The 24,574-nt window shown below is 47.6% G+C and overlaps 1 protein-coding gene across 2 annotated transcripts in view; it reads right to left on the bottom strand.

The window, feature by feature from the left end:
- The window catches only part of ATRX (ATRX chromatin remodeler), a 255,917-nt gene that overhangs the window by 105,273 nt on the left and 126,070 nt on the right, over window positions 1-24,574 (bottom strand). For both annotated transcript variants that reach the window (XM_040405241.1, XM_040405242.1), the window contains exons 14-16: window positions 22,975-23,071; window positions 1,912-2,124; window positions 1,561-1,702 (exon numbers count right to left, since the gene is read on the bottom strand). In XM_040405241.1, the coding sequence (XP_040261175.1) occupies window positions 1,561-1,702; window positions 1,912-2,124; window positions 22,975-23,071 (452 nt within the window). The remainder of the gene's footprint in view (window positions 1-1,560; window positions 1,703-1,911; window positions 2,125-22,974; window positions 23,072-24,574) is intronic.

Here is a 24,574-nt window from a genome sequence, read left to right as displayed (position 1 = left end):
AGGGAGGGGGGGAGAGGGAGTAATACTCACCTGTCTTCTGTGAACTTCGCCCTTAAATTTTGTCCCAGCAGGGCCACCCAACGATCGCTGGCAGAAGTCATCCGGGGTCCGGGCAGGATAGGGCTGGTGAGAAGGTGGCCCTATTGCTGGTGGGAAGCAGGGGAGCGAGGCTGTTCCACTTGTCTTCTTGGGGGGGGGCAAGGCAGTGGGACAACTGACACCGGCTAGCCTCCCAGGGAGGTCTGCCTCCTACGACACTAATCTAAATACCGAGATGCTCTCTCCAGGCTGGAGGGGGTATAGCCTGCAGGAGAGGAGCTAACAGTTCTCAGCCTAGTGTCGCCTCCTAGTGGCAGCAGCAAGCTATACCCTTGGTCCTGTGTCCCCCAATGATGAGCGAGAAATGCCATTTGCTGAAGTGAGACAACCCCTCTAATGCCCCTTTACTTGTTAGTAAGGTGCCAATGTGAATCATTTTATTGTTGCAAAAATCAAACCATTCAACAATAATATATACAGAAACTGAAGACACTACTGGCAGGACAAAAACCCCAGCAATTCAACATCCACTAAGCAGGCACACTCTTTTAACCCACGGTTATAGGTTTTTTTTCCAGAATTACGCAAAAATTTTGCTCAAGGGTTGAAAATCAGATAATTATCACTCCAGGGTGGCAACACAGGAGCACTACAGCCAATAACTGGCCTTTACCAGGCGAGTACTGTGGCACATTGAAGGTTATTCTTTTTTCTGGTGTATTTTCCATCTCCTGCTCCATAGGGGAAAATGCCATGAAAAACACCGGACCATTTTGTCAGTCAAGGAGCCCTTTAAGGGCTTGGTCAGGAATTTTTCTGTTCAGGCTCCGAGGCTCTTGGGTTGTCTTGAGCAGACTTCCAGTCCCTGCATATAAAATTTCTGCATGTATGAGGTCACATGACTTGCCACAGTAGTGACGTGTCCCCAAGCACTATATCACTGCTGGGTCAGTTGCCGCTTAGGGACATGTGACCGCAGAGTTAAGTCATTGGTTGCAGCAGTGCACGTGATCCACGTCCTTGCAGGAAGTTTACAGGCGTGGAGATAAAGTCTGGTGAAGCCATTCTGAGAGCCGGTAAGTGAGCTGGTAGGTATCGCTTTTTTACACAGGGCCTGATGGGAGGAGCAGTTTAAAAATAATCCTAGACAATCTATTTAAGAAGTCCAGCAATACATAGCATGCCAAATTCTAGGAAGGGTCTTAAACTTGGACAAAAGTATCTCTCCATTTAAAGGGGTAGCTTAGGTTTTCAAAAAAGTTTTTTTTTTTTTTTTATCCCCACCCGCCCCAATAAAGTGCCACAATTGTCTGTGGGCCATGTTTTCTATAACTGGAATAGAAATAAAGTAGCGCACAGTGAAACAAAGGAGTTTCCACATTAAAGGTTTTGCCCACATTAATGAAAAGTAGCCTGAGGCAACTTAATTAATGTGGGCGAAACCTTTAATGTGGAAACTCCTTTGTTTCACTGTGCGCTACTTTATTTCTATTCCAGTTATTCAATTTCCTGAAATCTTACCATCAACCTGATGGGGTTTTAGTTTCGTCACCAAGTTCTTGTGGACCTGTACCAAGGGTTCTTTTGTTTCTTCATCTTCATCTAAAACAAGTTTTGTGGTAATTGGACATTTAACTGGTGATGCATCTTCCACAATAATAACCTAATAAATCAAGAACATTTGTTAGCTAGCTTCATTCTGAAAGCAGTCCAATATTCAAAACTGTATGTAAAATGACAATTGAGTCTGTGAAACTCTACAGCCTCAAACAATTGTTATGTCGATTCCATAATTACTTATGAGGCATTATCAGAGTAAATCGATTTCATGCAACACAAATGTGAAAGTGTCATCTTATGCACTATACATACCTCTCTCAGTTTCTCCCGTTCTCTCTCTCTCTCAGCAATTCTCCTTCTCCTCTCTTCTTCCATTTTCAAAGCATTTTGAGTTTCCGTTCTCAACTTGTCAACTTTTAAAATTTTACGGATTTTCTTCCGACCCTTTCCTGGAGATTTAGAGTCTGAATCATCATCATCATCATCGCCATCTTCATCATCATCATCTCCATCTTCTGAATTACCCTAAAATATATAAGAAAAATACATCATTGATTTACAGAAAAGTTATCAGGAAAAGCAAACGTCAATATATAAATACATGTTATATATAGCAACAAAGCTCAACCCTTTAGTAATACAGATTTAGAAAACAAAGAAGAAAATATACACTCATTGACAATAAAAATAACGCTCCTAGTCAGAAATGTCAGATTGCTGCACACCTAGTTTTGCAGGAATGTCTCAGGCAGATATGTAAATGATTACAGATGTTTGAGTATGGAGGCCTGGTGGTGAACACTTCAGTCCTGCCTTTGCTATGGAGAGAGACACTATGCAACAATGGCTCCTGGTCTGAATCATGAAAGGGAAAATTCTGCTAAACCTCAGTTTGAAGATGAAAAATGATGGCCCAAGTAATGGCTAGAAGCCTGGAAAAAGTAGAGACAATCTGAACTTAAAAGAATGGGAGCCAATATTGTGCTTTAAAGGCCTAGAAGTGAAGAGTATAGACCATTCAAAAGCAAGAGAAAAACCCTTGCGTTGGTGGTCTAAGAGAACCCAATCAAGATGCCAGAGGTGGAAAAATACCAGACAGACGGATGTTTTAAGACAGAAACAGCTTGGTGAAGTATGATGTAATCATTGAGAAAGCAGACAGAGCAACTCCTGGACTGTCAGGAAAGATCATCCACCAAAAAAACATCATTTGAGTTCCCAACCGGGATGACTTGTGACAAACCCTCACCCCGATAAGATGGATAATCCTTGGAATAGCAGGAATATACTAGCCCTTTGCATGGCGGATACAGCGACTCGCACTGTAGCAGTGAACATACCAAGTAAGGTAAGTGTTCTGGTGGCTATAAAATTAAGGCACAGATGTCAGGTACTATGTAAGCAAAAAGATCAGGAGTCCTGCCATCTAGGGGTTGCAGTAGTAATATCGCCCTGTGAGGGAACTAGCTAGCACCACATTACTCAGTCTACAGGAGCGTGCCATACGAGAGGTAATATCTAGTGTCCAGCATGTAGCCGCCTAGAAGACACAATGATTTTGAAACCATATTCTGGAGACAGTGGCTAGTGGTAGTACAATTTCTCTACCTGTGTACGGAGGAAAAGTGGGGATCCAGCTCCCACAATCCTGCTAGCCATATTAGATACAGCAACCAACAATGATCCACCATATTGCGACTGGTGCTCACAAGGCTGTCTAGTGCACTCTGAAGACCGCGCATGCAGTCAGGAAAAACATGCAGTGACAGTACCATTACCTATGGAGAGCACATTAGAACTGCGAACATCTATTGGATACTGTAATTAGAGACAACAACAAGTTGTTGAGGAAATGCACTTCCAAATTACTGTTTGACTAGCTGATTTGTTTGTATGAGACATTGTTGGTCCGAACTGTACTGGACCATATGATTTTGATGCGCAATTTGCTTGTCATTGGAAAAACTGTATTAATAAAAACTATCTGAGTCCAGAGCTCCTGCACCACATTGGGTTCTGGACATGCAACCTTAATTAGTTGGAGATGCTGAGACTAGTGAGGCGTCGAAATTATGTGTTCGTTGCAGTAGCATCAGAGCCAGCAGGAGATGTAGAAATATGGGGGTCTAGGAAGTCCTACTATGGACCATGGAGGCCGTTCTGGAAGGAAAAGCAATAGCTAAGACGCAGAAGCGGCTGTCTTAAAAAGTTCATTATGAAGGGGGAGGAGGTTGGAAATGGTGGTTGGCATGGAGCAAGGCCGAAACTCCTTTGCCAAAGGGAAAGGGTCAAAGTGGACTAAGTAAGAGGCTGCTGGACATCACGTTTAATATGCTGGGGGAAGGGCCGGTATGGTCCAGAACTGGAACTGTGTCAGGCTCAGGCAAAAGAGAAAGAACTAGAAGTGGTAATGGGTCCTCCATGAGTGAGGTACGTGGCCCAATGTAGGAAAATGCAGCAGGAAAGGATGCCAGACATTTGGCCTAGTAGGTTGCAACAGCCGTGGCCTCTATTAGTTTCATAGGCCATGACAGGGGTCGGAGGGGACCAGAACTGAAGCACCGGCACCTAACCCGGCCAAAACAGGAGGAACTAGGGGAGTTGGGGGGCTGAGAAAAGCATTTGGCCCAAGAAAGGAAATACTGCCAGACATGCAGCACAGTAGTCCACAACAGCCACAGCCTCTATTCGTTTAATAGGCCGTGGCAGAATGGGTGGTAGGAAGGGAACTTGGAGGGTGGGGTCACCCCTTGTATTAGCATAGGGAACAGAGCTACAGATTTTGTGGTCTGCCATATCTCCTTGCCTTCTGGAGGTAGGGAACGAGCAGTGTGTTTGGTGAGCTGCTGGTATGCTTTTTTGACTGTGGGGTACAAGGCAGCTTCTGCCACCTGTAATTCCAGGGGAAAAAAAAAAAAAAAGGAAAAAAAAAATTGTAGCAGATCTGCAATCAGGTATGTCTGCCTCCTACTAACCAAGCTAAGATTAGCTCCATGGCTGCAGGAGGGGTATAGCTGATAGGAGTAGAGTTGGGCAATATACAGATATCTGCAATATACCGCGGTATTAAGAAACAGCGATATCACCATTTTCTAATTACTGCAGTCTTTAACGACGTAATAGGGGCGGCCGCTTCCATTAGAGGTGAAGGAAGCTGAAGGATAAGGATCTGACGCTTGTAGCTTCAGAAAGTCACATGGCCTTCTCTTAAAAACATGAGGCTGGCAAACACCAGGACGTAGCTGACTGTCACAATGTTGTCACCTAGTGTATGGGCGCTGCGGCTGACTTCGTGGCAACTGCCAGTGCAGAGCTAGGCTCTGCCTCACTCCTGTGTCCTGCTGCCAGGCTGCTGAGTGGGGCCTTAATCTATCAGTCAATGCCCCAGGCCTTCCAGCTGCTGCACACAGCTTCTGCCTGCTTCAAATGTCCACTCAGGCCCTCAGCTGCCCTGGTGACTGGTGTGGTGGACTGATGGTGGTACGTGCTGCCCAAGTAATATACTGTGTACTATGTATATGTACTAGTAATGTGATGTACCAATATCTGCAATGTACTAGTGCATCACTTGGTCCTGTCCAGAACTAAAACAGTATTGGATTGAGATCAAATATTCTGTTGCTAATTCGTTAAGATTCCAGATTCCTTTTACAGTTGAGTGTTGGATATTGAGTGATCTCTCCAAAGTAAATTGACAAAGATAAAAATATTCTCCTGAGTAGAATGCTGTTCTTGGCGAGACTCGATCTCCCGAGCTTAGTTTTCACGAAATGTTCCAAATTGGAACAATTCGATAACTTTGGTCAAAAGGGTTAAAAGTTATGAGTATTTATTGTATAAAGCAAAGAAATAGTCAGTACACTGGTGAGTGAAACTATACAGACTACAGAAACTACTGCGTCCAGCTTGACACCTTGTATAAACTCTGGTGCCACGGCTGCTCGAAACAGCTGATTGGTAGGGGTGCCAGGTGTCATACCCCTACTGATCTGATACTGATGAAAGATAGGTCATCAATATCTGTAACCCAGGCAACCGATTTAAATGTGTGTAAAAAATGTGCTGCATTGTGGTATTTGGTTGTGCTGGGTCAGTAAACTGTGCTACACTGTGGTATTGGTGGCCCTGTCTAATTGTGTTGCCCTGTCTTCTATCAATTTTATTCCATCTGCAACATGAGGCCACTTTTATTTATTTTTTCCCCAGGGCCACTTTAAGTTCCTAGTCCATCCAATTCCACAACCTTTTCTCAGATTTTATACTTTACAATTAGATCTGAAACACGAGTACATGTATTGAGTGGTTTTTCCTCTAAAAATGAGATTTTTGTGAACTCACCTGTAAAATCTCTTTCTCGCTTGATTCATTGGGGGACACAGGACCGTGGGTATAGCTTGCTGCTGCCACTAGGAGGCGACACTAGGCTGAAAACTGTTAGCTCTTCCCCTGCAGGCTATACCCCCTCCAGCCTGGAGAGAGCATTTCAGTTTGTGCTCCAGCAGTAGGAGAGACCAAATTAAAGTAAAAATCAACAGAAAACTGTACACTGTCATGAGACCGAACCAAACACAAGGTCCCAACAGACAAAACAGGAAACCCACTTGCCTCACAACAATATGTGGGTGGGTGCTGTGTCCCCCAATGAATCAAGCGAGAAAGAGATTTTACAGGTGAGTTCACAAAAATCTCATTTTCTCGCTCATATCATTGGGGGATACAGGACCGTGGGATGTCCTAAAGCAGTCCCCGGGGAGGGAAACAAAAAATTCTCCCAAACCAACTCTCTATGGAAGTCACTGAACTGCGGCCTGCAGAACCCTGCGGCCAAGAGAAGCATCCGCCGAGGCCAAAGAATGCACCCGGTAAAATTTAGTAAAGGTGTGTAGAGAGGACCAAGTCGCTGCTTTACACAACTGAGACGCAGAAGCGTGGTGGAGGTGTGCCCAAGAAGCCCCGACCGCTCTGGTAGAGTGAGCCGTGATCCCAGGTGGAGGAACCTTGTGCCTGGAACAATAGGCCTCGGCAATGGCCGAGCGAATCCACCGAGCAATAGTCACCTTTGAAGCCGCCAAACCTTTACGAGGGCCTTCCGAGATAACGAACAGAGCGTCAGTGTGTCTAAAGGGGGCCACCACCGACAGATAGATCTTCAAGGCCCGTACTACATCCAGACGATGGAGGGAGACCTCCCGCGGATGAGAAGGCTGAGGGTAAAACGAGGGCAAAACAATGTCCTCATTCACGTGAAAGGCAGAAGCAACCTTTGGTAAAAAAGATGGCACTGGAGGAAGAACCCTCTTATCTTGGTGAAACACCAAAAAGGGTTCCTTGTAGGAGAGAGCTGCCAGTTCCGAAACCCGTCGAATAGAGATAATGGCCACTAAAAAGGTTACTTTCCAGGAAAGTAGACTGAAGGAAACTTCACTCACAGGTTCGAACGGCGCTGTCTGGAGTGCACCGAGAACCAAGTTCAGGTCCCAAGAATGTAATGGGGGCCGATATGGGGGAACGGTGTGAGCTACTTCTTGCAAGAAAGTCTTGACCATAACCTAGGACGGCTAGAGTACGTTGTAAAAAAAATGGACAGGACCGAGACCTGCCCTTTGAGGGAACTGAGAGCCATGCCCAGGTCCAATCCTGACTGAAGGAACGCTAAAACCGTCGGAAGGGAAAAACGTCTGGGAGGAAGAGCTCGTTCCTCGCAGAAACGCAAGAAGGATTTCAAGGTCCGGTAGTAAATCCTAGAAGAGGGAGGTTTCCTGGCCCTAATCATGGTTCGAAAGACCGCATCAGAAAAACCTCTGCGTTTCTACAGAAAGATTTCAACAGCCACGCCGTTAAACGTAGCGTATCTAAACTGTGATGGAAGACTAGGGAGAGTAGATCGGTTCTGATTGGCAGAGGCCACGGAGCATCTCCTAGCAGAAGAATGAGTTCTGAGTACCAAGCTCATCGAGGGCAGTCTGGGGCGATCAGGATCGTCTTGATGCCTTCCTTCCTGATTCTGCGTAGGATCCGAGGTAGAAGTGGTAACGGTGGGAACACGCGAAGCTGTCCCAAGGCGCCACGAGAGAGGAAGCACGGGATCTTGTGATTGAACCTGGACGCCATCAAGTCCACTTCCGGACGTCCCCACCTGAGGCAGATGGCCTCGAACACCTCCGGATGGAGGGACCACTCCACCGGGTCCACTGTTGTCCGACTGAGAAAGTCTGCCGTCCAGTTGTGAACTCCCGGGATGAAGACTGCCGAAATCATCGGAACATGGGACTCCGCCCACTGCAAAATCTTTGCAGACTCCTGCATCACCGCAAGGCTGAGAGTCCCTCCTTGGTGGTTGATGTAGGCCACAGCTGTGGCATTGTCCGACTGCACCCTGATCGGACGACCCAACAGAAGTAAAGTCCAATGGACAAGGGAGAGATAAATGGCCCGGAGTTCCAGTATGTTGATGGGAAGTTTGGACTCCGATGGAGACCAAACACCCTGGACCGTCCGTGTGGCGAGAACTCCGCACCAACCGTGAAGGCTGGCGTCTGTTGTAATGATCCTCCATATCACTGGAAGGAAGGATTTCCCCGCCAACAGATGCGCAGACTCTGTCCAGCAACTGAGGGCTGTACGTGTTTGGAGGGACAGCCAGATCGGGCGATCCAGAGAATCCGGGGATTTGTCCCAAGATGACAAAATGGCTAGCTGAAAACACCTCATATGAAATTGAGCGAAGGGAATGGCCTCAAAGGAGGCCACCATCATGCCCAGCACCCGCATGCAATTGCAGATAGACGTATTGCGGCATTGGAGTAATATGCGTATAGATCTCTGAATGTCCACGCTCTTGTCCAATGGCAGGCGTACCACGGCTGCACCTGAGTCTACAGTCGTGGCCAAAAGTTTTGAGAATTACATAAATATTGGAAAAGTTGCCGCTTAAGTTTTTATAATAGCAATTTGCATATACTCCAGAATGTTATGAAGAGTGATCAGATGAATTGCATAGTCCTTCTTTGCCATAAAAATTAACTTAATCCCAAAAACGAGATTTTTGTATAACTTACCAGTAAAATCTCTTTCTCGCTCTTCCTTGGGGGACACAGGAAACCTTGGGTATAGCTCATCTCCATAGGAGGCGTGACACTAAGTGAAAGACTGTTAAGCCCCTCCTCCAGCAGCTATACCCTCAGCCTGGAGCGAGCGACTACCAGTTATGTGCCCAAGTAGTTAAAACAAAGGCAAGGATCAACCAAATGAACACCAACAAGTCAAAACTCCCGTCAGGGCAACCAAAACAATGGGTGGGTGCTGTGTCCCCCAAGGAAGAGCGAGAAAGAGATTTTACTGGTAAGTTATACAAAAATCTCGTTTTCTCGCCCAATTCCTTGGGGGACACAGGATACCTTGGGACGTTCAAAAGCAGTCCACAAATAGGGAGGGACCACAACCCAAGAAGAATTAAAGCACCATAGGCATTAAGGCACCACCGCCTGCAAGACCAGGCGGCCCAAAGCAGCATCCGCCGATGCATAAGTGTTCACCTTGTAGAACTTGGTGAAAGTGTGCAAAGAAGACCAGGTGGCCGCCTTACACAATTGTTCAGCCGAAGCTCGATTTCGCTGAGCCCAGGAAGCCCCGACCGCTCTGGTAGAATGAGCGGTAACACCAAAGGGCGGCTCCCTGCCCTTAGCACGGTAAGCCTCAGCAATAGCCATCTTGATGAAGCGGGCAATAACCACTTTAGATGCCGCCAGCCCCCTGCGCGGACCCTCCGGAACCACAAATAGAGAATCCGAGCGCCGAAAGGGTCTAGTTACATCCAAGTAGATCCTCAGAGCCCTAACAACATCCAGACGGTGAAGATCCCGTTCCCGAGGATGAGACGGGGACGGGCACAGAGAAGGAAGGACAATATCTTCATTCAGGTGAAAAGCGGACACCACCTTCGGAAGGAAATCCGGAACCGGGCGGAGAACCACCTTGTCCTGGTGAAAAACCAAGAGGGGTTCTACGCAAGAAAGTGCCGCCAATTCAGACACACGCCGAAGAGACGTGATGGCAACGAGGAAAAAAACTTTGCAAGACAACAAGCGAAGGGAAACCCTGCGCAGAGGCTCGAAAGGAGAAGATTGGAGAGCCGTCAGCACAACATTAAGATCCCAAGATGGAACGGGAGCGCGATACGGGGGAGCATAGTGAGCAACCCCCTGAAGAAAAGTCTTAACTGGACCGAGCGGAGCCAGAGGTCGCTGAAAAAGGATCGAAAGCGCTGAGATCTGACCCTTTAGGGTACTGAGACCCAAACCCAAGTCCAGACCAGACTGCAAGAAGGATAAAATCGTGGGGAGAGAAAACCGAAGGGGATGAACATCTAAGGTCTCGCAGAAATTCAAATAGGCCCGCCAGGTTCGGTAATAAATCCTGGACGATGCCGGTTTACGCGCACGAATCATGGTACGGACCACGTCAGCAGAAAACCCCCGCCGCGTTAGGACCGCGGTTTCAATAGCCACGCCGCTAAACGTAGCGACCCTAAATGCTGGTGGAAGATCGGCCCTTGAGAGAGGAGGTCTTCTCTTAGAGGCAGAGGCAAGGGGGCGTCTGCCAGGAGCAACATAAGGTCGGCGTACCAAGGACGACGAGGCCAATCCGGGGCTATTAGGATCGCAGGCGTGCCCTCCGCCGCGATCTTCCGAAGGACTCGTGGAAGCAGAGGCAGGGGCGGAAAAACGTAGAGGAGAGAGAACTCCGTCCAGGGAAGGACGAGCGCGTCCGCGCCGTAAGTGTCCGGATCCTTGGTTCTGGCCATGAAGGTGGGGAGCTTGTGGTTGAATCTGGAGGCCATGAGATCCACGTCCGGACGACCCCAACGGAGGCAAAGAGACTCGAAGACGTCGGGGTGCAGAGACCACTCGCCCGGGTCGATCGTCGTCCGGCTGAGGAAATCCGCCGCCCAATTGTCCACCCCCGGGATGTAAACGGCCGAAATGGCTGGAACATGAACTTCCGCCCAGCGAAGGATTAGAGACACCTCCCTCATTGCCGCCGCGCTGCGAGTGCCCCCTTGATGATTTATGTATGCCACAGCCATGGCATTGTCCGATTGGACACGAACAGGGTGACCCTGAAGCAGCGAAGTCCAATGCCGGAGTGAGAGGAGAACCGCCCTCAGCTCCAGAACATTGATCGGCAGTTTGGACTCCGATGGAGACCAAGTGCCTTGTACGGACCGAGGAGGAAACACCCCCCCCAACCCCGCAGACTGGCATCGGTGGTAATCACCAGACTTTCCTGGGACTTGTCCCATGCGGACAGAATGGCAGTCTGAAAGGTGCGGGAGTGATACTGCGCGTAGGGGATTGCTTCGAAACAGGACACCATCTGTCCCAAGACCCGCATGCTGAACCGGAAGGAAGGACGGCGGTGGTTCAGAAGGCTCCGAACCGACCGATGAAGGAGCTGGCGCTTCTCTGACGGAAGCCGAACCTCCGCTGCATCTGTATCCAGCAGCATCCCCAGAAAGATCAGTTGCCTGGATGGAACAAGAGCGGATTTGGGAAGATTGATAATCCAACCGAACCGGCGTAAGGTTTGTAGCGAGAGGTACACACTGGCAGATGTCAGTGACAGAGAGGGTGCCTTGATAAGGAGATCGTCCAAATATGGAAGAAGAAAAACTCCCCTGGAACGAAGTAAGGCGAGGACAGGGGCTAGGACCTTTGTGAAAACGCGATGGGCCGTCGCCAGCCCGAAGGGGAGGGCAACGAACTGGTAGTGGTCGGACCCCACTGCAAAGCGCAGAAAGCACTGATGACACCGAGCGATTGGAATATGAAGGTAGGCGTCCTGGATGTCGATAGAGGCCAGGAACTCCCCTTTTTCCAGAGAGGCCACCACCGACCTGAGAGACTCTATCCGGAACCGCTGAAGACGAAGGAAATGGTTTAACCGTTTTAGATCCAGAATGGGACGAACCGAGCCTTCTTTTTTGGGGACCACAAAAAGGTTCGAATAGAACCCTTTGAATCTTTCCTCCATAGGAACCGGAGCGATGACCCCTTTGTCCAGAAGGGTACGAGTGGCAGTAAAGAAATCGGCCGCCTCTTGGGGATCCCGAGGAACCCGGGAGCGAAAGAACCGAACTGGGGGGAGGGACGCAAACTCGAGTTTGTACCCGGAAGACACCACCTCGAGAGCCTAGGCGTCGGAGACGTGCGCCTGCCAGAAGTCCCTGAACAGGAGGAGACGTCCCCCCACCCGGGTGGGGGCGCACCTTCAGGTAGGGTTCTGCTTGGTCGCGGGAGGGCGAGCAGGCTGTGACTTGCGCCAGGAGGGCTGGGTCCGAAAAAAAGGTTTCTTACGTCTGTCTTGGACAGGGTTAGAGGATGGACCTGAAGTGGTGCGAGGTGTGGGAGCCCTGCGGGAAGACCTGAAGCGAGAAAAGGTGGGACGGCCTCGAGTGGTGCCCCTAGTCCTGGATTGGGGAAGATGTGTACTCTTCCCTCCCGTGGCTTCAGAGATGATTTCATCCAAGCGGGTCCCGAACAATCGAGAACCAGTGAAGGGAAGGCCAGTAAGAGACCGCTTTGACGTGGCGTCCGCCGTCCAAACCTTTAACCAAAGCTCCCTTCTAGCCGAAACGACCAGGGCAGATGAACGGGCTATGAGAGCCCCCGCATCCAGGGATGCCTCACAGACAAATTTTCCGGCTTGAACGATAAGTTGGGCCAGAGCCCGGAGGTCCTGAATAGGGACGTCGGATTCAAGCTCCTGATCCAGCTGAGACGCCCATTCTGAAACCGCTTTTCCAGCCCAAGCGGAGGCAAAGACCGGCCTGAGGGCGGAACCGGAGGCTGCAAAGATACCCTTTGTAATGGCCTCTATCCGGCGATCTTCAGTGGATTGTAAGGAAGAACCATCTGCAACGGGAATAGCCGTGCTTTTGGACAAACGGGCCACAGGGGGGTCGACTTTAGGTGGTGACGCCCAGTTTGTAATGCAATCCGCCGGGAATGGATAACAGATATCCAACTTCTTAGGCGGGGTAAAACGGGCATCAGGACGGGCCCAGGCCTTAGAAACCACCGACGAGAAGTCAGCGTGGAGGGGAAAAACCGCAGACGCCTGTTTTTGGCGAAAAAAGGAAACACTGGTCTTTTCAGAATTAGGAGGGTCATCGTGAATCTTAAAGGTATCACGGATATTGTTAATAAGATGGCCCACGGCAGAAGCCAGCTTTGAAGGCAAGGCCGAGTCCATATCCCAATCAGAATCGGCTAGTTCCCCTTCAGAGGGCATATCCTGTAATGAGGAAGGACCCGACTGAGGGCGCACCCTTGGGGGTGATACCGAAGCATCCGAGGATGATAGGTGCTCCGCCCTGGACCGCTTCTGGGGTTGACGGGCCCTGGAGGTGTCGCCTGGAGAGAGAGACTCAGACGGGTCAGCTAAGGTAGCGGACCCGGAGGGCCCGGCAGGGGAATTATCCGGCTGCGGTAAGGGCAATGCATCTGCAAGGCGGCCCACAACATTAGTGAGACTGACCACAGCCTGGGAAAGGGATCTAGCCCAGTCAGGGGGATCCAAGAGGCCAGGGGGTGACACAGCAGATGGCGGACCCTGTAATGGGGCTTTGCAAGCCGAGCAATGCGGGTCAGGCTGCCCTTGAGAAAGGGGTGCCTTACATGCGGTGCAGGTATGATACCAAGGACCAGCAGGCACTGAGGGGTCAGACATGTTGGCTGGAAGTAATATACAAAAACGTCCAGACCAGAGGGCTGCAGTGCTAGAAGGGGTCAACAATCCTACCAGGTCACAGTGGGAGCAGACAGCACAGCAGCAGCAACAGCAGCGGTCCTCAGAGCCCTGAGGTAATCCGTCCTGAGAGCAGGCAGGCACGAAGAGGAGGCGGGGCTAGTGAGGGGCGGGAAGAAAGACGTCCGCCCCTTGACTGAAGCCTAACATGTACAGTGGAAACGGAACGAAGCTCCGCCCACCGATGAAACTTTTCGCGCGCGCGCGGTTCAAAATATTACATGCCGCCGAAAAACCCACAGAATAATGTCCCCCGTTCACCTCCATATAAGCGGAGGCGAACGCACACCGGTGGCCGGACAAGAGCGTGCGCTTGTCAGAATGTCAGCCGGCAGTTTAACACAGCCGCAGTACAAGTGCGCCTGCTATCCAGCAGCTGATAACGAAAGGCGGCCCACGGCCGCCGCACCTGAGGTAAACTGCGCTGTAACTCTCCCCCTCGAGCATCGCTCAGCTTTGCCCCACACACAAAGGAGCCGCAGACTCACAGCTAAGAGAGCTGTAAATAGTAATCGACATGAAGGTCAGGCAGAGGGGACAGCAGGATCAGGACCTAACGGGGGGGGGGAGGGGGGAGGGGGGGTAGGAACGGCTGCACAGCCACCTCACCATTCGACGTTTTCACCCTCTGTCCATCCAGCAGGGACGCCCCTTCAGCCACTGGCACCGAAGTGGCAGGGAGCTGGAGAGGGGCTTGCAGGTGGGCGACCCTTGTGCTGGCGGGATGCAGGGGAGCTGGGCTGCCCTGGTCCTCCTTTTCTTCTGTGGGGGAGGCAGCAGTGCGGATAACCGGCACTGGCGCAGCTCAACCCCGGGAAAACAGAGAGGTCTATTGCGACTCTGTTGTCCCTGTTGAAAAAAAAAAAAAAAAATAAATAAAAAAAATAAATCTTTAGCAAAGACAGCTCTGCAGTGCAGAGAGTGTCTTGCCTCCTTGACACTAAGCAAAAAACTGGTAGTCGCTCGCTCCAGGCTGAGGGTATAGCTGCTGGAGGAGGGGCTTAACAGTTTTTCACTTAGTGTCACGCCTCCTATGGAGATGAGCTATACCCAAGGTTTCCTGTGTCCCCCAAGGAATTGGGCGAGAAAAACCTTTCCACTGCATTTCATTGCTGTCATTAAAGGACCTGCTGAGATCATTTCAGTAATCGTCTTGTTAACTCAGGTGAGAATGTTGACAAGCACAAGGCTGGAAATCATTATGTCAGGCTGATTGGGTTAAAATGGCAAACTTGACATGTTGAAAGGAGGGTGATGCTTGAAATCATTGTTCTTCCATTGTTAACCATGGTGACCTGCAAAGAAATGTGTGCAGCCATCATTGCGTTGCATAAAAATGGCTTCACAGGCAAGGATATTGTGGCTACTAAGATTTCACCCCAATCAACAATTTATAGGATCATCAAGAACTTCAAGGAAAGAGGTTCAATTCTTGTTACGAAGGCTTCAGGGCGTCCAAGAAAGTCCAGCAAGCGCCAGGATCGTCTCCTAAAGAGGATTCAGCTGCGGGATCGGAGTGCCACCAGTGCAGAGCTTGCTCAGGAATGGCAGCAGGCAGGTGTGAGCGCATCTGCACGCACAGTGAGGCGAAGACTTTTGGAAGATGGCCTGGTGTCAAGAAGGGCAGCAAAGAAGCCACTTCTCTCCAAAAAAAAAAAACCATCAGGGACAGATTGATCTTCTGCAGAAAGTATGGTGAATGGATTGCTGAGGACTGGGGCAAAGTCATATTCTCCGATGAAGCCTCTTTCCGATTGTTTGGGGCATCTGGAAAAAGGCTTGTCCGGAGAAGAAAAGGTGAGCGCTACCATCAGTCCTGTGTCATGCCAACAGTAAAGCATCCTGAGACCATTCATGTGTGGAGTTGCTTCTCAACCAAGGGAGTGGGCTCACTCACAATTTAGCCCAAAAACACGGACATGAATAAAGAATGGTACCAAAACACCCTCCAACAATCCAACAACAGTTTGGTGAAGAACAATGCATTTTCCAGCACGATGGAGCACCGTGCCATAAGGCAAAAGTGATAACTAAGTGGCTCGGGGACCAAAACGTTGACATTTTGGGTCCATGGCCTGGAAACTCCCCAGATCTTAATCCCATTGAGAACTTGTGGTCAATCCTCAAGAGGCGGGTGGACAAACAAAGACCCACTAATTCTGACAAACTCCAAGAAGTGATTATGAAAGAATGGGTTGCTATCAGTCAGTAATTGGCCCAGAAGTTGATTGAGAGCGTGCCCTGTCGAATTGCAGAGGTCCTGAAAAAGAAGGGCCAACACTGCAAATACTGACTCTTTGCATAAATGTCATGTAATTGTCGATAAAAGCCTTTGAAACGTATGAAGTGCGTGTAATTATATTTCACTACATCACAGAAACAACAAACAAAGATCTAAAAGCAGTTTAACCACTTAAGGACCACAGGTTTATACCCCCCTAGTGACCATGCCCTTTTTTCCAAATCAGCACTCCACAACTTTAGCGGTTTATTGCTCGGTCATGCAACTTACCACCCAAATTAATTTTACCTCCTTTTCTTCTCACTAATAGAGCTTTCATTTGGTGGTATTTCATTGCTGCTGACATTTTTACTTTTTTGGTTATTAATCGAAATTTAACGATTTTTTTGCAAAAAAATGAAATTTTTCACTTTCAGTTGTAAAATTTTGCAAAAAAAAACCCGACATCCATATATACATTTTTCTCTAAATTTATTGTTCTATATGTCTTTGATAAAAAAAAAAAATGTTTGGGTAAAAGTTATAGCATTTACAAACTATGGTACAAAAATGTGAATTTCCGCTTTTTGAAGCAGCTCTGACTTTCTGAGCACCTGTCATGTTCCCTGAGGTTCTACAATGGCCAGACAGTACAAACACCCCACAAATGACCCCATTTCGGAAAGTAGACACCCTAAGGTATTCGCTGATGGGCATAGTGAGTTCATAGAACTTTTAATTTTTTGTCACAGGTTAGCGGAAAATGATTTTATTTTTTATTTATTTTTTTCTTACAAAGTCTCATATTCCACTAACTTGTGACAAAAAATAAAAACTTCCATGAACTCACTGTGCCCATCACGAAATACCATGGGGTGTCTTCTTTCCAAAATGGGGTCACTTGTGGGGTAGTTATACTGCCCTGGCATTTTAGGGGCCCAAATGCGTGCAAAGTAGTTTGAAATCAAAATCTGTAAAAAATGGCAGGTGAAATCATCCGAAAGGTGCTCTTTGGAATGTGGGCCCCTTTGCCCACCTAGGCTGCCAAAAAGTGTCACACGTGGTATTGCCGTATTCAGGAGAAGTTGGGCAATGTGTTTTGGGGTGTCATTTTACATATACCCATGCTGGGTGAGAGAAATATCTTGGCAAAAGACAACTTTTCCCATTTTTTTTATACAAAGTTGGCATTTGACCAAGATATTTATCTCACCCAGCATAGGTATATGTAAAAAGACACCCCAAAACACATTGCCCAACTTCTCGTGAGTACAGTGATACCAGATGTGTGACACTTTTTTGCAGCCTAGGTGGGCAAAGGGGCCCACATTCCAAAGAGCACCTTTCGGATTTCACCGGCCATTTTTTACAGATTTTGATTTCAAACCACTTCTCACGCATTCGGGCCCCTAAAATGCCAGGGCAGTATAACTACCCAACAAGTGACCCCATTTTGGAAAGAAGACACCCCAAGGTATTTCATGATGGGCATAGTGAGTTCATGGAAGTTTTTATTTTTTGTCACAAGTTAGTGGAATATGAGACTTTGTAATTAAAAAAAATAAAAATAAAAAAAATCATCATTTACCGCTAACTTGTGACAAAAAATAAACAATTCTAGGAACTCGCCATGCCCCTCACGGAATACCTTGGGGTGTCTTCTTTCCAAAATGGGGTCACTTGTGGGGTAGTTATACTGCCCTGGCATTCTAGGGGCCCTAATGTGTGGTAAGTAGGTAAATGACCGTGAAATCCTAAAGGTGCTCTTTGGGATGTGGGCCCCTTTGCCCACCTAGGCTGCAAAAAAGAGTCACACGTGGTATCGCCGTATTCAGGAGAAGTTGGGCAATGTGTTTTGGGGTGTCTTTTAACATATACTCATGCTGGGTGAGAGAAATATCTCGGCAAATGCCAACTTTTCCCATTCTTTATACAAAGTTGGCATTTGACCAAGATATTTATCTCACCCAGCATGGGTATATGTAAAATGACACCCCAAAACACATTGCCCAACTTCTCCTGAGTACGGCGATACCAGATGTGTGACACTTTTTTGCAGCCTAGATGCACAAAGGGGCCCACATTCCTTTTATGAGGGCATTTTTAGACATTTGGATCCCAGACTTCTTCTCACACTTTAGGGCCCCTAAAATGCCAGGGCAGTATAAAAACCCCACATGTGACCCCATTTTGGAAAGAAGACACCCCAAGGTATTCAATGAGGGGCATGGCGAGTTCATAGAATTTTTTATTTTTTTTGGCACAAGTTAGCGGAAATTGATATTTTTTTTTTCTCACAGTCTCCCTTTCCGCTAACTTGGGACAAAAATTTCAATCTTTCATGGACTCAATATGCCCCTCACGGAATACCTTGGGGCGTCTTCTTTCCGAAATGGGGTCACATGTGGGGTATTTATACTGCCCTGGCATTCTAGGGGCCCTAAAGCGCGAGAAGAAGTCTGGAATCTAAATGTCAAAAAAAATTTACGCATTTGGATTCCGTGAGGGGTATGGTGAGTTCATGTGAGATTTTATTTTTTGACACAAGTTAGTGGAATATGAGACTTTGTAAGAAAAAAAAATAAAATTTCCGCTAACTTGGGCCAAAAAAATGTGTGAATGGAGCCTTACAGGGGGGTGATCAATGACAGGGGGGTGATCAGGGAGTCTATATGGGGTGATCACCCCCCTGTCATTGATCACCCCCGTATAAGGCTCCATTCAGATGTCCGTATGTGTTTTGCGGATCCGATCCATGTATCAGTGGATCCGTAAAAATCACACGGACGTCTGAATGGAGCCTTACAAGGGGGGTGATCAATGACAGGGGGGTGATCAGGGAGTCTATATGGGGTGATCAGGGGGTTAATAAGGGGTAGTGTAGTGGTGTTTGGTGCTACATATTACTGAGCTACCTGTGTCCTCTGGTGGTCGATCCAAACAAAAAGGGACCACCAGAGTACCAGGTAGCAGGTATATTAGACGCTGTTATCAAAACAGCGTCTAATATACCTGTTAGGGGTTAAAAAAAATCCAATCTCCAGCCTGCCAGCGAACGATCGCCGCTGGCAGGCTGGAGATCCACTCGCTTACCTTCCGATCCTGTGAACGCGCGCGCCTGTGTGCCCCTGTGGGTGATCTCTCTACCAAACAACCCAGTAATGAAAGGGTGGAATGGGAGACTTGAGAGGTCTTCTACTGCCCGGGACAGGGACCTTGTCCAGTCAGGTTCTCCACAGCCAGAGGGGTCTTGAACTCCTGTGGGTACTGACAATATGAAAGGATGGCTCTGTGGGGCCGCCTGACATGCAGAGCATACGGAGAGTGACTGGCCACGAGGGAATTTAACAGAACATGAAGTGCAGGCATAATAAGTGATCTCCTACCATTAGAAGTCCCAGGTCCTGTGTCCTTGTGGCAAGGGAGCGCTGGAGGGGTCTTCTGGAGTGCCGCGGTGGGAAAATAGACCCCGCCCAACGCACAGGAAAATGGACATGTTGCCTCAGGAGATGCTTGGAGACTTAAGAAGTGGAGTAGGGAGGAAGAGCGCTGAAGAGGGAGAGATCGGACCGCTCTCCTTGTAGTAGCAGAGCCGCTGCAGCCGCGATGCTGCCGACATTAACCCCCGCAGTGCCGCCGCTGAGGATCTGAGGACGCAGGAGGGAGATCGCTACCCAGCAGACAGGGGTGAGGAGCTAAGGGAGGGAGAGAGGGGAGTAATACTAACCTGTCTTCTGTGGACTTCGCCCTTAGATGTCGTCCCAGCAGGGCCACCCAACGACCGCTGGCAGAAGGCATCAGGGGTCCGGGCAGGATAGGTCTGGTGAGTAAGTGGCCCTATTGCTGGTGGGAAGCAGGGGAGCGAGGCTGCCCTGGTCCACTTGTCTTCTTGGGGGTGGGTGGGTGGGGGGGGGGGGGGGGGGGGTGGGTGGGGGGCAAGGCGGTGGGACACCGACACCGGCTAGCCTCCCAGAGAGACAGACGCCATGCGAATCTGTGCCCCATGAACCTAATAAAATAAAAATAAAATTTCCAAAAGAGCCAGCCACCCTGCTAAGCAGGGAGGTCTGCCTCCTACGACACTAAGCTAAAAACTGAAATGCTCTCTCCAGGCTGGAGGGGGTATAGCCTGCAGGGGAGGAGCTAACAGTTTTCAGCCTAGTGTCGCCTCCTAGTGGCAGCAGCAAGCTATACCCACGGTCCTGTGTCCCCCAATAATATGAGCGAGAAAGGGTATTTATCGCAATAAATTTCTTGTTATCATGGGGATAGATAGGAGGAGCTAACACTTCCTGCTTGGTGTTGCTTACTAGTGGCTGCAGATATAGCCCATGTTCTGCAAACATTTTTGATGTTTCAATGATTTAGTGCTATTAGTCTAGGAAATTTTACCTAAGAAAATATTACTGTCAACCACTGTATCTTATGTTGTCCAAAATTATGTGATAGACCAGGGCATCTGTGATCTGAAGCTCCTTGTCAACAGTTATAGGAGGGCAGTGCCACACTGGGCAAGTGGCATATTTCCTGTAGTAAGCATACAAAAAAATCCTCTACATAAAAAAAATATGTTTGTTATTTTGCAACTAAGGCTACTTTCACACTAACGGCACGGACCTCCGTCAGGCTGTTCCGTCGGGTGAACAGCCTGTCGGATCTATTCTGTCGCTAGTGACAGTGTGCCCCCGACTGCCGCTCCGTCCCCATTGACTATGATGGGGGCAGAGTTCCGGCGGAGGCACGGCGAGAGGCTGCCAGAATAAAACTACGACATGTCCGACATTTATTCTGGCAGCCTCTCGCTGTGCGCTGCCGAGCCTCCGCACTGCCCCCATTATAATCAATGAGGACAGAGCGGCAGTCCGGGGGCACACGGTCACTAGCGCCAGGACAGATCCGACAGGCTGTTCAGCCGACGGAACAGCCTGCCGGGGGTCTGTGCCGCTAGTGTGAAAGTAGTTTAACAACAATTGATGAGCTTAAGATGATCATACACATTAGATGAATGTCAGCCAAAACGTAAGTAGTTAAGAGCCATCCAACTCTGCCCAAATGCCAGATGTCTGGGGATACAAGGTTCAGGCAAGGCTACTTTCACACTAGCTTTCCATATCTGAGATCCGTTCAGGGCTCTCAAAAGCGGTCAAAAAGGATCAGTTTTGCCCTAATGCATTCTGAATGGAAAAGGATCCTCTCAGAATGCATCAGTTTGTCTCTGTTCAGTCACCAGTCCGCTCTGGAGGCAGATAACAAAACGCTGCCTGCTGTGTTTTGCTGTCCTCCGGACAAAGTGGAGCCAAACGGATCCGTCCTGGCACACAATGTAAGGCTACTTTCACACACGTTTTGTGCGGATCATGGACGGATCCGTTCAGATAATACAGCCGTCTGCATCCGTTCAGAACGGATTATCTTTAACATAGCCAAGACGGATCAGTCTTGAACACCACTGAAAGTCAATGGAGGACGGATCCGTTTTCTATTGTGCAAGATTGTGTCAGAGAAAACAGATCCGTCCCCACTGACTTACATTGTGTGTCAGGACGGATCTGTATGGCTCAGTTTCATCAGACGGACACAAAAACGCTGCAAGCAACGTTTTGATATCCGCCTCCAGAGCGGAATGGAGACTGAACTGATGCATTCTGAGCGGATCATTTTCCATTCAGAATGCATTAGGGCAAAAACTGATCAGTTTTGGGCTGCTTCTGAGAGCCCTGAACGGATCTCGCAAACAAAGACAAAACGCCAGAATCTGGCACAATAGAAAACGAATCCGTCCCCCATTGACTTTCAATGGTGTTCAAGACGGATCCATCATGGCTATAGAAGACATAATATAACCGGATCCTTTCATGACGGATGCATGCGGTTGTATGATTGTAACAGAAGCGTTTTTGCAGATCAATGACGGCTCCACAAAAAACGCTAGTGTGAAAGTAGCCCAAGTCTGATTTCAAACGCCCAATCCTTATGTTCTGAGAGCTAAGCCAATGCCATAGTAGACTGGCAGAGAGTTCTCCCCCCTCTACCTAGTGAGCACACATTTGCTCAGCTGAACTAAGTCTGCATGTATATGGAGGGATTGTCAACAGCTATCTTACATTTATGGCCAGCTTTAAGCTAGGTTCTGCAGCAGAGGGTCCACAGTTGTGGATTCCAGCAAAAATCAAGCACAAAATACTGCATGCTATGCTATTTTAATGGAGTCCATTGGGTAATGATGGTGTTAGACATAACAGATTTAGAACTTCCATAGTTTTTCCCCCCTGTTTTTGATGGGAAGATAAAAGCAGGAAAAATGAAGATATGTGAGCCTACCCTTAAAAACGTGGCATTATTACATCATTATATTACATTTACATAACAAGGTAAATTCTATATTAGTACTACATTTGTACTAGAAAGGTAACCATTTTACCTAGTAGAAGTAGAGTTACAGTACATACATAAAGGAAGCAATTAACACAGGGCTAATGCATGGATGCTCCAGCTTATATTGAAGAAACCAAAAGACAACAGTGACCTCAGCAGGATGAAAGGTGGCATTACAACTAGCATATGATGGGACAACTACCCAATAGAACATACATCTGCAGTACACAGACGCACTAGAAAGGTAAATTCATATAACTTAAAAGGAGTGTGTCATAAGAAAATGTAATTTTTTTAAATTATTTATTTCACAATCTATTTTTCAGTTTTCATACTGGACACAAAGCCTAATAATATTTCAAGACTTCCTGTTCTGTACAGAATACTTTTCAGGAGTCACCTAATTATTATCACAGGACGGACTACAATGACAGGTATCACAAGATCCACTATTCACAGTAAAGCTTACCCGTTTCCTCCCTGCACAGGTCATAGAGCATGCCTAGAAAATTCTCCCATAGAAGACAATGAATTTTTTTCCTGTGCATTGGAAATGTTTTTTTTACAGTACAAATTAATTTATGAAGTTATTACTCTAAGTCTCCCGAGACTTCGCAAAGCAATAAATTCGGCTCATCGGAGCCAATACATTCTAATACTATACGGAGCTCCTGCTCCGTACACTATTGGAACGAAGTTTTATGCGAATAGACTTCGGATGTTGCATCCGAAGTCGATTCGCTATCCCTAACTATGGCCCATGAGTCTGCTGTAAAGCATATCGCTAAATGTTGTTGACACCTGACAGTTGTCAGATTTCTGCCGGCGTCCAACCATGAATTAGCACCTAATTCCCGTGTGGTTTCTGCTGTACTCTGCTGCAGAAAACTTGCAACAATTAATCCATGTGTGAACCCAGCTTATAAAAATACAGATGCACTAAGCCAGTACGTAGTGCTTGCAGCAGGTACCTTAGAATCACTAGAGTCCTCTTGAACTTTTATTCTTCTCCTCTTTTTCTTCTGTTTGTAGCTTCGTTGATTCTCCTCTGCTTCCTTCTTTGCTGCCCTGCAAAATCATAGTGGACCACAGATATGATTAAGGGGTTATTCTAGTTATGGCATAAAACATGACTGCAAACATACCATAACACAGATTAGGTAAATTACCACGTTTAATGACTGAAAGGGGTATTCCTGTTCTGCTAATTTAGCCCCTACCCATAGGAGAGGGGATAACTATTAGATTGGTAGGGGTCCTACCGTTGGGACCCCCAACGATCAGAACAGGAACCCCGAAATGAACGGAGCAGTTATGTGGACATGTGTCCGGCTGCTCCATTCATTTCTATGGGAGTACCAGAGATAGCCAAGCAGTGTACTTGAAATGAATGGAGCAGCCGCATGCATGACCAAACAGCAGCTCCATTCATTTCATGGGGCTCAATGGGGTATGGGGGCTCTGAGCGGTAGGACACTGCACGATCTAATAGTTATCCCCTATCCTGTTGATAGTGGATAACTAAACATAACCAGAATACTCCTTTGTGGGCTCAGCCAATTTTTGTTTTTCACTTCCTGCCTTCCAGAAGCCATAACCTTTTTATTTTTCAGTTTGTGTATTCTAATGGTACCATTTTGTACTGCATACGATGTAGTTTAATATGTTCATTTTTACAGGATTCCCTATATCACAGTCAGTGTCTGACAAGAACACTACCCTGGCAGACCTTGGAGCCTTCAGAAGGCCCCAGGCTGCTATAGCAACTGAATAGTTCCCTCAATCTCTGCACGACGGATCCATTTAGTCCCTAGAAGAACAGCTCCCCTGGGGGTAAAAAAAAACTATTGACCATAGCATCTGAGGGGTTAAATGTCCGTGACTGACGTTATTGCCGATCACCATCTGCCTCCAGGTTTCTGTTGTGTAAAGCATCGTTAAAGTTAAGATTTCCACTGTACATGTAAGGTAGAAGTCCTTAAGGGGTTAACATATACATAATATTTTTCCTTCTTAACCACCTCAGCACAATCTAGTAGTAGCAGACAATAGCAAAGACAGTCTGTGGCTGAAGTTATCCACCTTAAAGGGTTTTCCAGTGTCTAGCAAAGTATAGTATAATGTCCTGTGATCAGTCATTTATTTAATACAGACAGCATCATTAGATTTGCTGTGTTCTTCAGTGCCTGTATTTTAGACATATCCTACACTAATTTGCCTGTGCAAGTGCAGTACAATACAGGAGATCTAATGATGCCACCAACTCCCCGTTCATGTAAATTAGATGGATTGCAATACAGCCAGGACCAGGAGCAAACCGAAAAGACATAGGAAGCAAAGCAATGGACGTTATTTGTGACCTGCAGATAGCGCCATATAACTAATAAATTGGACTAGTAAACGAGTGATTACAGGAAATTATAGTATACGGGCAATCCCTTTAATAAATGTGACAGAATTTATTCTATTATTTCACATTTTTCTTGTGCATTGTTTTTTCCTCTTTATTACTAGTGTTAAATAGATTGTCCCTGAACATACGAGTGAGACCAGTGATTGGCTGCAGCAGTC

This window comes from Bufo bufo, chromosome 8 (assembly GCF_905171765.1).
Source record: "Bufo bufo chromosome 8, aBufBuf1.1, whole genome shotgun sequence".
Classification (NCBI taxonomy): Eukaryota; Metazoa; Chordata; class Amphibia; order Anura; family Bufonidae; genus Bufo; species Bufo bufo.
Note: the sequence above shows the minus strand (reverse complement) of the source record. Positions and strands in the feature narration are given on the sequence as shown.